The sequence below is a fragment of the Echeneis naucrates genome, chromosome 11 (genome assembly GCF_900963305.1).
Source record: "Echeneis naucrates chromosome 11, fEcheNa1.1, whole genome shotgun sequence".
NCBI classification, from domain to species: domain Eukaryota; kingdom Metazoa; phylum Chordata; class Actinopteri; order Carangiformes; family Echeneidae; genus Echeneis; species Echeneis naucrates.
In genome coordinates this window covers 13369919-13385573 of record NC_042521.1, presented here as the reverse complement: position 1 = coordinate 13385573, position 15655 = coordinate 13369919, and the positions used below count along the sequence as shown (strand labels likewise).

General features: G+C 40.3%; 1 protein-coding gene across 1 annotated transcript in view; it reads left to right on the top strand.

Moving 5' to 3' along the window:
* Nucleotides 1–15655, top strand: part of csmd2 (CUB and Sushi multiple domains 2) — a 200744-nt gene that overhangs the window by 124809 nt on the left and 60280 nt on the right. Inside the window, exons 27-31 of the mRNA XM_029514850.1 lie at nucleotides 8127–8329; nucleotides 8500–8691; nucleotides 9908–10046; nucleotides 10176–10363; nucleotides 15236–15430. Coding sequence (XP_029370710.1) covers nucleotides 8127–8329; nucleotides 8500–8691; nucleotides 9908–10046; nucleotides 10176–10363; nucleotides 15236–15430 — 917 coding nt within the window. The remainder of the gene's footprint in view (nucleotides 1–8126; nucleotides 8330–8499; nucleotides 8692–9907; nucleotides 10047–10175; nucleotides 10364–15235; nucleotides 15431–15655) is intronic.

Sequence of the window (15655 nt, the reverse complement as noted above, 5' to 3'; positions counted from 1 at the left end):
TATATGTGCACATGAAGGAACATGTGGAAGAGACTACAATACGCGGTTTAAGTGGGAGGGCTATAATCTCTTCTTTCATAAATTGGATTAACGTTTCCTCGAAAATCACATCCTCATCATAATAGAATATTGTATCTGAATGACAATAATTTTTCATATGGTTATCTTTACCATGCGCTCGTTACGGGTGCTTTTAATTTCCCTTCATTTTGGTCATTGTTTAATTTCAAGTCCACTGAGCTGGAGTACATCCAAAGCAGTGACATATTTGTGCTAATACTTTGAGGCTGCAGTGTAGCTTTTTTTGTCCACTGCATGTTGTCATTTCACTTACATCGCACAGATGTGGGGTTGTTTAGGTTCATTAGTGCCTTTACTACAGTTGGGTCCCTGGCATTCCTCTGCAAGGTAGGCTCCATATGCATACCTTTGATCCTACCCACTAAATTCATTATTGAGAAAAATTTGCAATGCATTAGCCTGGGGATTCCTTGTATATCAAATGGAATAGATGAAGGTAGTAAAGTATTCAGGCTGGTGAGAGACCAGGAGTTGTGCTGTGTGACAGCAGACAGCTAAAATGCCTATGGACTATTTTGTTATCCATTGAGTATAGGTGGGAGGCTGAGAGTGGAATACAGCAATAAAGATATAGCCATAACAGGATAAAAGGAATAGCGCTGATAACAGTAGCAACGAGTCATTTTACTGATGGAACATCCAGTAGTAGTTAGGGCTACAGGGATCGAATGAGGGATCCAAGCCACTGAAGAATTAAGAATGTATTCAACAAAAAATTGGCGTGAAGTCTCACGTCAGAAGTGTTGTGTTTCGACTGCTTGTCCAGTTCGTGGGGGTGCAGTGTCAGAAAGCCCAGACACTCCTCTCCACCAGCTCCTCTGGGGGGGGATCTCATGGCATTCCCAAGTCAGCCAAGAGATGTAATCCCTCCAGCGGGTCCTGGGTCTGCCCCAGGTTCCCCTCCCAGATGGACATGCCTGGAACACTTACCGTTGGGGGCGCCCTGACCAGATGCCCAAACCACCTCATCTGGCCCCTCTTGATGTGGAGGCACAGTGGCTCTTGAAGATCCTCCAGGAGGTCTAAGCACCTCACTCTATCTCCAAGGCTTTTTTTTTTTTTTTGCACAGTGTGGCTCTAAAGGGAGAACAGCCCAACTGGCATTTGTCTTTTTCCTCTTCACACACTTTCATTGCACTGTTAAACCAGTCCCTGCGTCAGTAACATTAGAATAGCCAGTCTACTTGTGATTTTAGGCAATTTTTTTTTTTTTTTTTCTTTTTCTTAGCTTGTACACCTGATCGCATATTCAGCCAATCACATCATAGCAGAGCAGTGCATAAATACATGCATATACAGGTCAGGAGATTCGGTTAATGTTCACATAAAACATCAGAATAGTGACAAAATGTGATCTATGACTTTGACCTTGGTGTAATTGTTGGTGCCAGATGGACAGGTTTGAGCATTTGAAACTGCTGAACTTTTGGAACATAGACACACAACAGAGCAGTGCCAAACCATAATTAAAAAAAAAAAAAAAAAAAAAAAAAAACATTGATTGAGTAGCTGCTGTTGAAACCACTTACTGATGGTAGAGGTCAGAGCAGATTGCTGCTGGACTTCTTGCTGGTCGGTTTTGGCAAAAAGGCTACTGTAACCCAGAGAAACATTCTTTACAGCTGCGGTGGGCAGGAAAGCATCTCAGAAAGCACAGCACTTCAACAATTAAGGCAGATTGAGCTGCACATCAGGTTTCACTTCTCTCAGCCAAGAACAAATCTGAGGCTGCAGCCAGCAAAAATTCAACAAAACCAAATAGTTCAAAACTGGATAAATGTAGCGTGGCTTTATCGATTTTGCTCTGTGCTATGGCACACAGATGGTAGAGTCAGAATTTGGCGTCAACAGGGTGAAGCCATGGATCCAACCTGCCTTGTGTAACAGTCCAGGCTGTTGGTGGTGAAATAACGGTTTGGTAATGTTTTCTTGGCACATTTTGGGTTCTAAATATCAGTAAAACACAGTTTGAATGTCACAGTCTGTCTGAGTATTGTTGTTGACCATGTGCGTGCCTTTATGAGCATAATTTGCCATCTTCTAAAGGCCACTTCATGGAGATAATCCACCAGGTAACAAAGCAAAAATCATCTCAAACTAGTTTCATGGACATGACATTGAATTCAGTGAACTTCAGAGGCCTCTCCAGTCACCAGATAGAATCCAGTGGAAGTATTACCTTTGGGGTGAGGTCAAACTGGGAACTGGCAGTATGAATGTGGATCTGACAAAGAAATAACGTGATGTAGTGATGTGAATATTGAGTGGAATGTTCCTGAGAAAATTCTTAGAGCGTTGTGGCCTTTCAGAACATTTTACAAGCATGCAGCACTCACTATTGATAAATGTTATCTTTAAAGGGAAAAATCTATGGTTGATTAGGACAGTGCAGTGAACATGGACTGTGAATCGTGTCTTTTTAGGCCCCCCCATTATCTGGATATGTGTCCAGATAAGGTTATCAGTATTGTCTGAGCTGCTGACCCCAAGGTGAAAATTGCTCAAATATAAAAAAATCCCAGCTGTCTATAACTTTTTTAAAGCAATATATACTTTTTATCTTTTCTCTGAGGCACATGTTTTCATTTTCCTATGTAGTGCATCTCCAGTTACAGTGTCATGCTGTATCACAGAGTGCACAGTGCCCTCAGTCTCAGATGAATATGCAAATATATTTCACAGCATTTGGACTACCCAAAACATGTTTTTTGGTTATGTGTTGTTTGTTTGTTTTTTGTTTAAGGTGACGTTATATTAGCTTGTTAAGGAAGTAATTGAAGAATTTGGATTTTTTTTTTTTTATAAAATGTAGGATTGTGTAAAGCAGAGATTAGAGATTGTATTGAAGGATAAGGGATGAATTTGATGAATGAATTTTGGTCAAAAATGCAAGTTTTTTTTTTTTTTGTTTTTTTTTTGTGTATGTGTGTGTATTCTTTAGCCTCCTCTTTTATCTCTGACTCATTTCCCAGTTTCACACCTTTTCTGACCTGAAAAAAAATGTGAACTCTCTTTTATCTATGATAACACTGCTGACATGTTATAACATCATGAACTTCACATAGGGAAAAAAAGACGACTACTTGGTTTTGGTTTGAAAGGAAACACCACAGAGCGGTCGCCCTGTCTTGATATGCTATGTGTCTTTTACGTCCATAGTATGGTATGGAAGTGTCTCAGGTTTTATGAATGATCCCACAGGGACAGTTGCATAGAGGCCACATCCCCAAAGATGTCGATGAGGTTGGCTCTATCTGTGACTTTGCCTTTATGCTGATAATTTCAATTAGTTCTAAGACAGAAAGCAGCTCAAAGTGTGTGTTTGCTGTACAGCTTTCCTCTGCCTCATTCCTGCATACCACACATCCATACACACCCCCACGTGTTTTTATTTATCACCGTGCACATATACACCTCCTCTGACGACTCCCCACAGGACTTGTGATTGCAGCTACGCTGTTTTGTATTCATATGAGAGAGTCTCAGCACTCTCCATTTCGCTCTTTATTTCTCTCATATGAATACAAAATAGTTGCGGCAGAAACAAAAGAGACCTAAGAAATGTCTTCCATCTCGAACTTCCCCATCTCATCTTGCAGCAATTCCTCTGACACTTGATTGAACTATTTTATCTACTTAAAACAAGGACCAGTAAAGGAGAGCCCTCAGTTGTAAACTTCAAAACTTGGTTTTCTGTGATCCCCACTAAACGTTGACTATACACAAAGGCCCAAATTTCCGTTGTCCTCGATGAGACAGCAATTCTCTAAAACGGTTGTTTTATTCATCCCTCAGGACCTACCTCCTGTCCAGCGCACACAAGGGTGTGTGTTGGAGAAGTTGTTCCTAAATGGACACCCCAACCCCAAAATGGAAACCAACACTTTCCTCTCCTGCACCTCTGAAGTGAACAAATTTGACAATATGTTGATTTACGTCAAACTACTTTTAACCTCAATAACACACAAGCTCACACTGTATGAGCAATTTTCCGCATAAAGCGCTGTGGCAGCAGGGTCATTATCACAGGCCACACCTCCAAAGGAAGAAAGACAAGAAGGACTAAAAACAATGCACCTGACTTCTCCTGCATGTGTTCTGCTAAGACCTTGAGTAATGGGAAAAAATTGTCAGCAGGATTTTTACGCGCCTTTATAAACTTGTTTTCTTACCGCCCCTCACCATCTTCACCCTTCACTATCTCTTCATCCCACCCAAGACTTCACTCTCAGAAAGTGACAAGGGGAGATAGGCTATTTAGATCTTGTTCAAAAAGAACCAATTATCCTAACATGCAGCCCACGTCCATCCTATCCATCCAACCGTTCAGCACAAATCCCTTCATGCTTCAGAGCTTCCTCTGCTCTCCATCAACCTCTTATCCTCCTGCCATCATCCTCTTCCTCCAGCAACCAAGCAATGATTAACACTGGGCTTGTTGTTGTTCTGCCAGTCACCTTCTGCCTTCCCTCAACGTGCCTCTGCCTTTCCAACCACATTTCCATCTTTCTTACAGCGTAAAAATCTAGAAATAAAACATGGTGCCCCCTGGTGTCTGGCGGTCATGAAGGTTGTAGCAGAACATGAGACCTGCCAGCACATCTCATGACTTGTTCTTGATATACAAATCCCTGCAACTGGCTCCTACAGTTCTCATAGCCTTAATGCCACCTGTGTCATTGCCTTTATGCACGCAATTTAAATGCACACACACGTTGTACATATTTTGCATGAATATTCGGTGCAGGCACGCACATACATGTACACATCAGAAAATTGGGCTCTTTTTGTTTTATTCAAGGTGGAAAATTCAGGGAAACCCTTCAGTGTCTCCTGTCTAGAGTATGGGGAGATGGATTGTTGGTGAAAGGCTCGTAGGACCTGAGGGTTTTATAACGGTGCTTGCATAACAAGCATCTGACTGCCTCAGGCACTTACATGACAGGGATGGAGACCTTTGAACATCACCTTTGTTTGCTGGAAGTGCAGGAGCTACCCTGGGTAGAGGGAAATTAATAGGTCACCAGTGGACTCATCTAGCAGTGTCCACCATCACACTTGGCAATGGCAAGTTTGTTTATAAAGCACAAAAAACAAATAAGAAAATAAGACAGGAAAATATAGAATTAAAAACACCCTTTTGCTGGAGATATAAAAGACACTAAAAAGCAAATTAAAATTGAACAAGATTAAAAAGATGTTACATATATGCTTTATTGGCAAGTTGCAGCTAATAATGTTCTAAGCCCTGATTTATACAAGCTTGACCACTTCAGAAAGCTTTTTCTACAGCTGGGGAACATAGAAAATAGAAGCTTCTTGCTTCATCTTGCTTTGTTCTGATTCTTGAATACAAAATGGGTTCCGTCCAGCTGCAGATAAATGATTCACTTTTAATATGCTCGATATCTTATGGTTGATATTATGCCTAAATTTGATATATATCTGCAGCTTTAATTTAAGCGACTGCCCGTATAAGATGAAAGATTTTAAGATATAAACAATGAATAGGGCCAGTGTTCTGGTGCCTTGTACTTCAGAGCTGCTGAGAGGAAACACCATCTCTCTACCGGTGCATTACAGTGCCATTTTACCATGATCAAGTACCTCTCAGCAGCAGTTGGTAAAGAAGGCTCATCTTTGGTTTCAACCTGCTGAGTGGTATGTCACTGGCTCCCATCTTAAGGTTGCTGGCACTCTAAACAAAAGAAAAGAGTGCCTTCTCTAACTCTTAATAGAATAGAAACTTAGAATATAAACTTCAAATGTCAGTATTGGGGAAAAAACACAGATGTGTTCCATCTTGATCAAGTTTGGCAGCAAATCATAGTAGGTCGGGAGGGAGATCCCAGAGGAGAAGTAAACAGATTTATCTTCCAAGAGCTTATATGTATAAATAATGTGTTGCTTTTTTTTATGTTCATTGAGCTTTCAATGATTACTGTATACTTCAGGGTATTATCAATATCACAGTGAATATTAGGAAAATAACTGCAAACAGAGCAATGATTACGGTGAATAGGATTAGTATTTATGCGGCTTTGTAGATGATAAAAGTGGAAAACATTTTTATGCGCTGCTTTTCTGAGATAAGGAAGTTAATGCGTGCCCTGTATATATGCGTGTGGCTGTGCCTGCATCTGTTTCCCAGGCGTGGATGCTTATGTACGACTGTGTAATGCAGCATACCCTTTAAATATACCTATCAGTGTACATTTGCGTGGATGTGTACTGGTCCGCCTGTCTGCCACTGTTTGTTTTCTGTGCACTTATTTTACAAGCATTGTGACAGGACTTGTCAAGTAGGTTATGTACAGTATCCACAAACAGCCCATTGTTGAATAGCCTCTGGCTGCTGCTCACACATCTAACAGTATGGGAATCAGAGTCTGACACCAATTATGCAGAAACGGTGGGAACTTGTTGCTAAACCCCAACATATCAGTGGGTTGCTGTTTCTCCTCTGCATCATCTGTAGCTTAAGGCTGTGTGAGGGTGTTTGTGTGCTAAGGGATGAGGATGCTAAAACCACATAGAGTACCATGATGACTTGGAAAGATATTTCAATTCAGCTCATTGAATTTAAAATGGCATTTAAATAAAATGACTACAAGACAGATTTCTGATAAACTGCGCTTAACCTGGTTGAAAAAAATAATGGGATCAACAGAGATTTAGATTTAAGTACTGTGTGAGGACTTGATTACAAGAACATCAGAACTAAAATGACTGAAACATGAGGGAAAGTGTCAGACAACTCCTCTGGGGCAAAACAATTAAAACAATTCTTCAGAATTTAATGGTTTCTGTAATTTTTCATACTACAGGTTACATATTTTTGTGTTTGCATTTCTCAGTGGAAAACACTTGAAGGGTATTGCATCAAAGCCACATTAGAGTTTTTATTTCTTTTAATTTTAGCATGGCTTCATCTCAATAGATTCCACTGTATGCTTTCAATTTGAAGCCATACAAGAAAGTATTGTGCCTCAGTGGAAGAAAAAATAAGGCATAAATTCAACGAGCTGAATTGTTTCCGTAATGTCATAAATATTTGAAAGTGGGCCACAGGATGAAGCTGTTGGGAATGCTGTTTGTTTTTAATGTGCCTTTCCAAAACACACACTGACACATGCTTACACACACACGCTCCACACAATATGTCATTATGAAACTGTTGGATTGAGGCTGGTGTACTTAGACACACGTGTACACAACCACAGTGCGTTTCATAACCAGTGGACCACCATCTGGCTGATAGCTGTCTAAGTGAAGAGTAGATATTATGACAGAATCATCTTTCTGATGTCTAGACAGAAACTATTAAATGCCATGACAGATAAAACTGCTTGACAAACACTGTGAATCATTGAATTTTCTGGATCTGGTTTCTGTGATTCACTTTCAATGTTATTTGTTTTTCCATTCACCTGCTCTTTTTTTTTTCTCCTCTGTTTTTACTGCATCCTTTAGTCATATTATTACCCTGTGTGCATTGATTTCTTTAAATACTAAGTAGTTTGATTTAATCTGTTTTCCTCCTCGGATCTGACTCATCCTTTTCTTTACACTTGAGGAATTGTGACTTGTATTGCTAAATGCCTTATTTTTTTCTGCAGCTGTTCTGTCATTTAATTTGATTGCAGCCTTTCAAAGAAAACAAACAAAATCCTGAACCTTGATCATAAAACATGGACAAATGCTGAAGGATTTTCCAAATCCCCTAATCTGTATAACACTGGTATTGTAGGCTGAGATTTTTCTCCAGAGTGAAGCTGGAGTAATGGAGTAACTTCAAGATATGGGCTAAAATTACCTTCTGGTGAAAGTATTCAGGACTTCTCTGAAGAAAATCAAATGTGAATAGAGAGTGACTGTATTCAGAGCCACCATTTTAATATTTCAGGGGGAAAATGGATACTATTTTGTCCAGTCAAGAATTGTAAGAGGAGATGCTTGGTGTTTAATGGCTTAATTCACTGGAAGTGTCATCTGTCAGCTGTCATGACCTCCAAGTATTTTATGTCTTCAACTGTATTCAACAGTCTGCATTTCCTGGTTTTCCACACTGAGGAGGTCCACGATGTGCTTCGGATCTGGGATGGGCCCCAGGATGGAGGGGTCCTGTTGAGGGAGCTCAGTGGTTCTGTACTGCCTCCAGCCGCCCACAGCACCTTCAACACTGTCAGTCTGCAGTTCACCACAGACTTCTTCACCAGCAAGCAGGGCTTTGCTCTGCAGTTTTCAGGTGAGGAGGGATGGAATAACTGTTACTGAAGGGATGAACTGGCTGGGTGGTAACAGGGTGCACATGAGAGACAAGATCTATCTGAGAACTATGATAATAATACCCTATTAAATTGTAACTTGACGTCTCTTTCATGTCATTCCACTGATCCGGCCTCCTCTCTCCTTCAGTCTCCACCGCAACGTCTTGCAATGACCCAGGCATGCCTACTAATGGCACCCGCAGCGGAGACAGCAGGGAACCAGGTGACCATGTGGCGTTCCAGTGTGATCCTGGTTACATCCTGCAGGGCGCCAACAGGATCACCTGCACTGAGATTAACGGTCGCTACTTTTGGCAGCCTGATCCTCCTACATGTACAGGTACTCTATCAACACAGCATGATATCATCCATTATGGCTAATGGTACATACTAGTTGACCATTTTCAGCAGCAAGCGAGCTGACTGTTTTGTCTATGTGAAAATTGCTGCTGCTGTTTTATTCTATTTCATACAAGTCCAAGGTTGAAGTTCATTAAACTTACTGCCAGTTTTTCAATACACTGCACTGGATGCTCAAAACACCAAACTCCCCTGCTTTTCTCTTTTCTTTTTTATCATAGGTGTAAATAATATAATAATTTGATCTTATATTACAAAATCATAAATACAGGAGAGAATTGTATAAACGGAAGGTTCTTAAATCTAAAAAACGTACATGATGCTACAAAGCCGGTCTACACTGAGCAGTATAACCTTTTGCTGGACTGACTTTTGTGTAGCAGGTAGACAGTGCAGACTCCTAATGTGATTAGTTAACAGACTCCTTAAGTGAATCTCAATTGGCAAACCCGTTTGGCCTGTTCCCTAGACGTTTTGTGAAGTCACTGCAGCAGACGGAAAGATCTTATTATCCTCTCCCTCAATAACAACACAGACCCCTCCGTCGGACATCTACAGACATATATATATGATACTTGGTGCTCAACAAAAAAAACATGGAGTTGTTGACAGTGAGGCTATGAAGAGCTTGTAATTAGCTGCCTAATTTAATTAGCAGTTTAAGGTGTTTTTATTATTATTTTATTTATTTATTTATTTTTTTTGTTTGTTTTAGGTTTGTTTCTTAGTTTTTTGGGGTGAGAGGTGGGACAGCTCAGTTGACACTTGTCACTTAGAGATGAGCATGGAGTAAGACACTATCCATAGGCATTAGCAACATCTCATTTAACCATCTGTCACTAGTACCAATTGCTGTTTATATTTTAAAACTACAAACAGCGTCACATAGCCATTCAATTCATAAGTCGAGTTTACATGCTGGTTGGTCGTCATTCAACTTATTTAAAATATAGCCACATAAAGAACTTTTTACATGGGAGTTTTGACAAAAGTGTTTTTCCATAAGGGAGAGTAATGAGGAAAATCTCAGCTTTCAAGTGCAAATAAAGACTGGAAATTAGATTATATAGTTTCATGAATTGCAATTATTTGTGGTCCAATGGGTTTCTTGGTAAATATTCAATAGCTGTAAAAATTCCATCGTTTACTGTTGGAGTTACAACTATGAATGATAATCACTCTCTTCCTTCTCCTAGCTCCATGTGGTGGAAACCTGACCAGCCCTAGTGGGCTGATCCTTTCTCCGGACTATCCTGAGCCTTACCCCCATGGGAGGGAGTGTGACTGGAGAGTTACTGTCACACAGGATTATGTCATCGCTCTGAGCTTCAACCAGTAAGCTTTAATAGTATAATAGTTTACCATCCTTGGCGTATGCTATTGTTAGCCTACAGTTTTTACTGCATTTGCAGCTCATCTAAGATGCAAATATTCTAACATTGTCATGCAAACTTTTATTACCAGGTTCAGCTTGGAGCCCAGTTATGATTTCTTGCATATCTACGATGGACCAGACTCCCTCAGCCCTTTGCTTGGTAGTTTCTATGGCACAGATGTTCCCGAGCGCATTGAGAGCAGTTCCAACACGCTCTTCTTGGCTTTTCGCAGTGATGCCTCCCTAAGCAGCAATGGATTTGTGCTACAGTACACAGGTGTGTTGTTCTTGTTTAGAGGAATGATGTATTTTGCTAACTGGACAACTCTAACAAAACTATACTGCTAATGCAGGTGATACATTTTTTTCAATACTTTTTTAATCTTCACAAAACTGTGAATTTTAAATAGTTTCTGAAGTTTTATCCTCCAAACAACTCATGTTTAAGAATTCCTCTTCTGGCACAGTGAGAATGGATTTACCCTCTGCTGCTTATCGACCTTCCAGATTGTTTCTTTTTAACTTCGTCTTGTGTCTAGTCCAAAACAATGAGATTAGTGGTGTGAAAATTGCTTCAGAGAAAGAATGGGGTGTCTGTGCTGCAGCATCCTGATCACCACCCTCCCATTTTTTGCCATGGTCTGCTTGGGCATCATTATTGATCTGTACCCCCTCTAGTTGCCGACTAACACAAAGAATTATGAAAATGAAAAGCCGACAGCATGTGTGCTAAAGCTCTTTTTGATAAGTGCTTTGCAGCTGCACAAAAGGCTTCTCATAAATTAGAGCAAACAACATTTTGTTCTCTCATGTCTAGGCTTAGCTGACTGCATCTAGCTGTTTGAGGGACCCAAATTTTATTTTCTTACACAGCATATTTTGTACTGCACACAAAGTGAGGAATGATCACAGACATCCTTGTTAGAGGGCAAGTTACATTTCCTGCATTTCAGACTCCCACGGGAGCAGCCTCGGTGTCTGTGTGTTGAACCCTTTTCCTAGCAAATATACAGATGCTGAATAGCTACAAGGTCTAAATTAGACAGGACATCTTCGTTAAGGACTTCGCTTGAGACCACAGCGTTAAATCTTTCTAAATCTCCCAACCTCAGTTAGAGCTGTTTAACCAATTGCAGATTGACCATGTGATCTCTGTCTCTTGGCTGGCGTCCGCATGGGGTTTGAATGATACAAGTCCATTCAACTTACGAGTTCTACACGTTTGTATGCTCTGCGATGCATTCACAAATAATGCCTAAAATGGGGTCAAAACAGTCTTTATAAGATACCATTACAGAGCCTACCCCTTAACTCACTCCCAGCACTGCAGTGTGTGTTAATTCAGTGTGTGATATTGTATGGCCAATCTGGTAGAGCAGATGGACCCAGTGTGTGGCTCAGAAAAACTCTCTCTTCCCACTTCCAATTCTCCACACTAATGAACCATAACCAAATAATACATAAATTACCTCCTCGGTTTCAGACAAACAACATGGCACCAAAGCATGTTTGGCTGCGGGTTTGGGACTGTTTGGTGAGGAAGCAGCGACTTGACAAGTTGGCCCAGTTAGTATTCGCTGGGTCCACCACTGAAAATTGCATTACAAAATCAGCCTGAGGTGTTTTCAGCCTCTTTATCAACCAATTGAAACGCCAACTTTCTGTTTCCATGTCTCTTGCTATGTCATATTGGGCAACATGTGGGCAGAAACCCTCCTTGCCTGAGCCACATTTCAACACACTTAGAGACATGCTTAGATGAACGGACAAAACGCGCTCCACGCTTGCATCTGTCTCATCCAATAACTTCACAAATGCCTAGACTCATTTTCACTTCACATCACATCACCTAAACTCCCTTGAGTATTTCCCAAAACAGATGATGCCTCTCATCCATTTTCTCTCTCACCCACAAATGGCCCAGAGCAAGGCTCGCTAAATCGGCCATCTTTGCTGCTGCTACCGACCTTCTCACAACTGGCTTGTGTCTGGGGCCGGTCCACGCGTAATGCTTGGGACAGCCATTGCACCTCCACTGTCTCTTGCCAGGTTGGCTGGTTCAATGGTTATGGAGGCAGGCAGGCAGTTATGGAGAATTTAGGTCTAATTCAGCCCATGAAAGGGCTCAACCTGTCAAAAACAGGTGGTCCTAGGTGACAGACAAACCACATGGCTGGCCTCAACATTCTGCTCAGCCATGAAGGGCAGCATCCTGCCTAGTTAGCAGGGATCCAGCTTATTTATTCATCCAAGGTGTTTCGTGCACATCATACCATGAATAAATTACTAGAACTTTACCAAGACGTAAAATTAGCTGTAATTGCTGTAGACACAAAAGGTTATGCTGGAAATATCTGTTATATAGCTTCACAAAAGTGTTTTTTGGAGTCACTGTGGTTGTATATCCAGGAGGAATTTGTTATTCATGCACTTGAACGTGACTTGAACTCTTCTACACATGAGCAGATGGTGGAATGACAAAGACTCCAATATATTTATCCTTTTGAATAAAGTTAGACAGAAATAAAATGTTTCCAAGGAATCTTCACATTTCATTTAAACTTGAGGCAGGTAGTGTATATTATTGTCTGGTTATTCATTTGCATCCATAACATGCTATTTCAACCATACTGGCCACAATGGCCACAGAAAATGTGCAACTCATTTCATTATGTTTCTGACTAAATTATAATCCCATGAAACTTCCTTTTACAGTCGACACAAACAATTGTTCTACAATTTAATTTGTGGAGTCTCAGTGGTGTGTGACAGTATCTGTGCAGTATCTGACAATGTATGAACTTTCATCTTGCTGCTCTTACTTGCTTTTTTATTTTTTCTAAATTATACGTTAATGTTTTTCTCACAAAGGGAAAAAATGACTCGCGTTCCCTTTTGAATTTGTGTGTTTAAAGTCTTCAAATATTGACGTTTGCTGTGAGACCAGAGCTGTTTGCATTTCAGATTGAACTAAATTGCTTTGGGCATTTTTCATATGTTTATTTTAGGTATAAGGTGGTCAAGTGTGCCAAATTGACAGGCCTCCTTTCACATGCACATTTTCCATCTAAGAACAATGTGATGGTAGATTGAGCCAGACATCTTTCTTACGACCCCAGGAGTGGTGATTGATATGTGGTTAGATACAGTGTGTGTTTGTGTGAGTGCAGTAAGCTGTGTGTGTGTGAGAAAGAGAGTGAGAGAGAGCAAGAAAGCTTACGTATGTGCATTGTCTTCTCCAGCTGACTGCACAGCAGAGTGTTGTGTGAGGAGTGGTTGTATGCAGTCAGCAGACCTTGGGCCAGAGCATTGCCACTCTCAATCAGCTGCCTGTCTGTCTCCACAGCAATACATACCTCCAGCAGCCACAGATGAGAGGACACCGTCAAGGATTAGGGAAAAAAGTGGCAGTCAGCGAGATATAGTGAAGTCCAGGGTTGAGGGATCAGTGACCAGTGATCAAGATATGGACTCAGTGAAGCAGCAGGTGGTGGAGTTTCTCCAGCACAAGGCAATTAGCATAAATAAGGAAAATATAGAAGCTTGTCACCCTCTCCCTTAAAAAGATAAAAGCAAATTGGCAACCATTTTTACAAGGTTTGCAAATGGAAAAAACTTCACTAACTTTTCACTAAAAGACACAAATAATAAACCTCCCAACTAGAATAAACATCAGTAAGTCAGGTGTATTGTCTTCAAATTGCATAAATCATCTTTTTACAAAATGAGCAGATAAATGTTTGAGGGTTGTATGTGCAGCTGTTGTACATACAGGGAGCTCAGATGACTGGCTAGCATATCATTCTTTAACTAAGCAAAGTGATCAAAGTAAACATGCAGGGAAAAAAAGCTAGACTACCAATCTAGACATAAAACCAAACAAACATAAAAATAATATAAATAAAATGGGCAAAACACAATCATTGTTTGAATCAGATGATGCCGTTTCTAAAATGTTATTGGCTCAGAGAAAGGAACACAAATGAACACTTTCTTTGAATGGAATAAATATTGAGCTAGGAGATGAGGAGGCCAGATTGTTTGGGGTTACAGTTGACGAAGCGTTTCTTGAGCTACTCACATTAATATTATAGTAAAAATGATCACTAGTATTTCAATGATAAGAAGGGCTGCTTTTTTTCTAACCAGTACAACCAAAGAGCAAGTTGCAAAATCCCTTATCCTGTCTAATATTGACTATTGCCCAGCAATCTGGTCAAATGCCACTAAACAATAACTAAATAAAATCCATCTTAGCCAAAATAGAGCCACAAAATTATCTCTGCATTGCTCTTTTAGGAACAGCGTTGAAAAATGCACAATCAACATAGATGAGTTGGTGAGAGTCAAACTTGCAGCATTATTGTATTTTTGAAAAACATCTATATCGCGTAGACTTTTAAGTCTCTAGCTGTTGCTCGCCAGTGATAGTCATGACTATGGCACTAGACTAGCCTTGAGAGGTGATTTTATCTCATCTAAACCCAAAACTGATGGCTTAACAAAAAAACTGTGACTTACAGGGCAAATACAAACTGGAATAGACTTCTGCAACATTCAATTTTCATTTTCAGCATGTTTTTAGATTGTGACTGTTTTTTCTTTTCTTTTTTGTTGTTGTTTTGTTTTTTTTATTCTTTTGAGTTATGTTATGAGTTATGTATGCTTGATTTTCTTTATACCTATTTTTGTTTAATTTCAACTTGGTGTGCTAAGTGAGGTTAACGTCACTATTATTGGTAAATGCTCACTTCTACATGTATTTTATGTCTTTTATGTTTTATAATTTTTTTGTCATTTAGGATAATGGTCTGTTTTCCTTTTCCTTTGGTGAATATATTAATGTATATATTTGTTCCTTAACTTGTTTTTTGTTTGTTTTGTTTTTTTTTTATTAGGTTCTGCTTGTGAATCTTTTAAATGCACTGTTATTTTTAATTGACCCCAGGAAGAATGGGGATCTACGATACAATATAGTAACTGAAAGAGGTGCAGAGTGCAGAGTTACAGGGGAAAAGACACCATGTGCTGAAAACAATTTTGTATTCCACCATCAGTGCTGCAGTTTGATGCAAAAAATTCCTTTATTGAATACCAACATGCGTTCCCTTCTGTCACTAATTTTCCACTGTGTTACCTCTCTGCACAGAGAACCCCAGGGAATCTTGCTTCGAGCCGGGCCTGGTGCGCAATGGGACGCGGGCTGGCACCGACCTCAAGCTGGGCTCCACTGTCACCTACCGCTGTGACAGTGGCTACACACTAGAGGGGGACCCAACCCTCACCTGCATCATGGGGGGAGATGGCAAGCCAAGCTGGAACAAACCCAAACCCATCTGCATTGGTAAACACTGACATCTGGAGACCGTTGTTAGGAACACAAACCACCTCAGTGCTTATAGATTTATCAAATGTAAACACAAGTGTGATTACGTGCTTTTCAGCACAGATCTGTGTCCTACAGGTATATATGTAGAACTGCGTGGGTTTTGCTAATGTTATTAAATGCGAGGGTGAAGTTTTAATTTAATCTGCATTTTGAAGGCAGCTACTTATTTTGCATATCTGT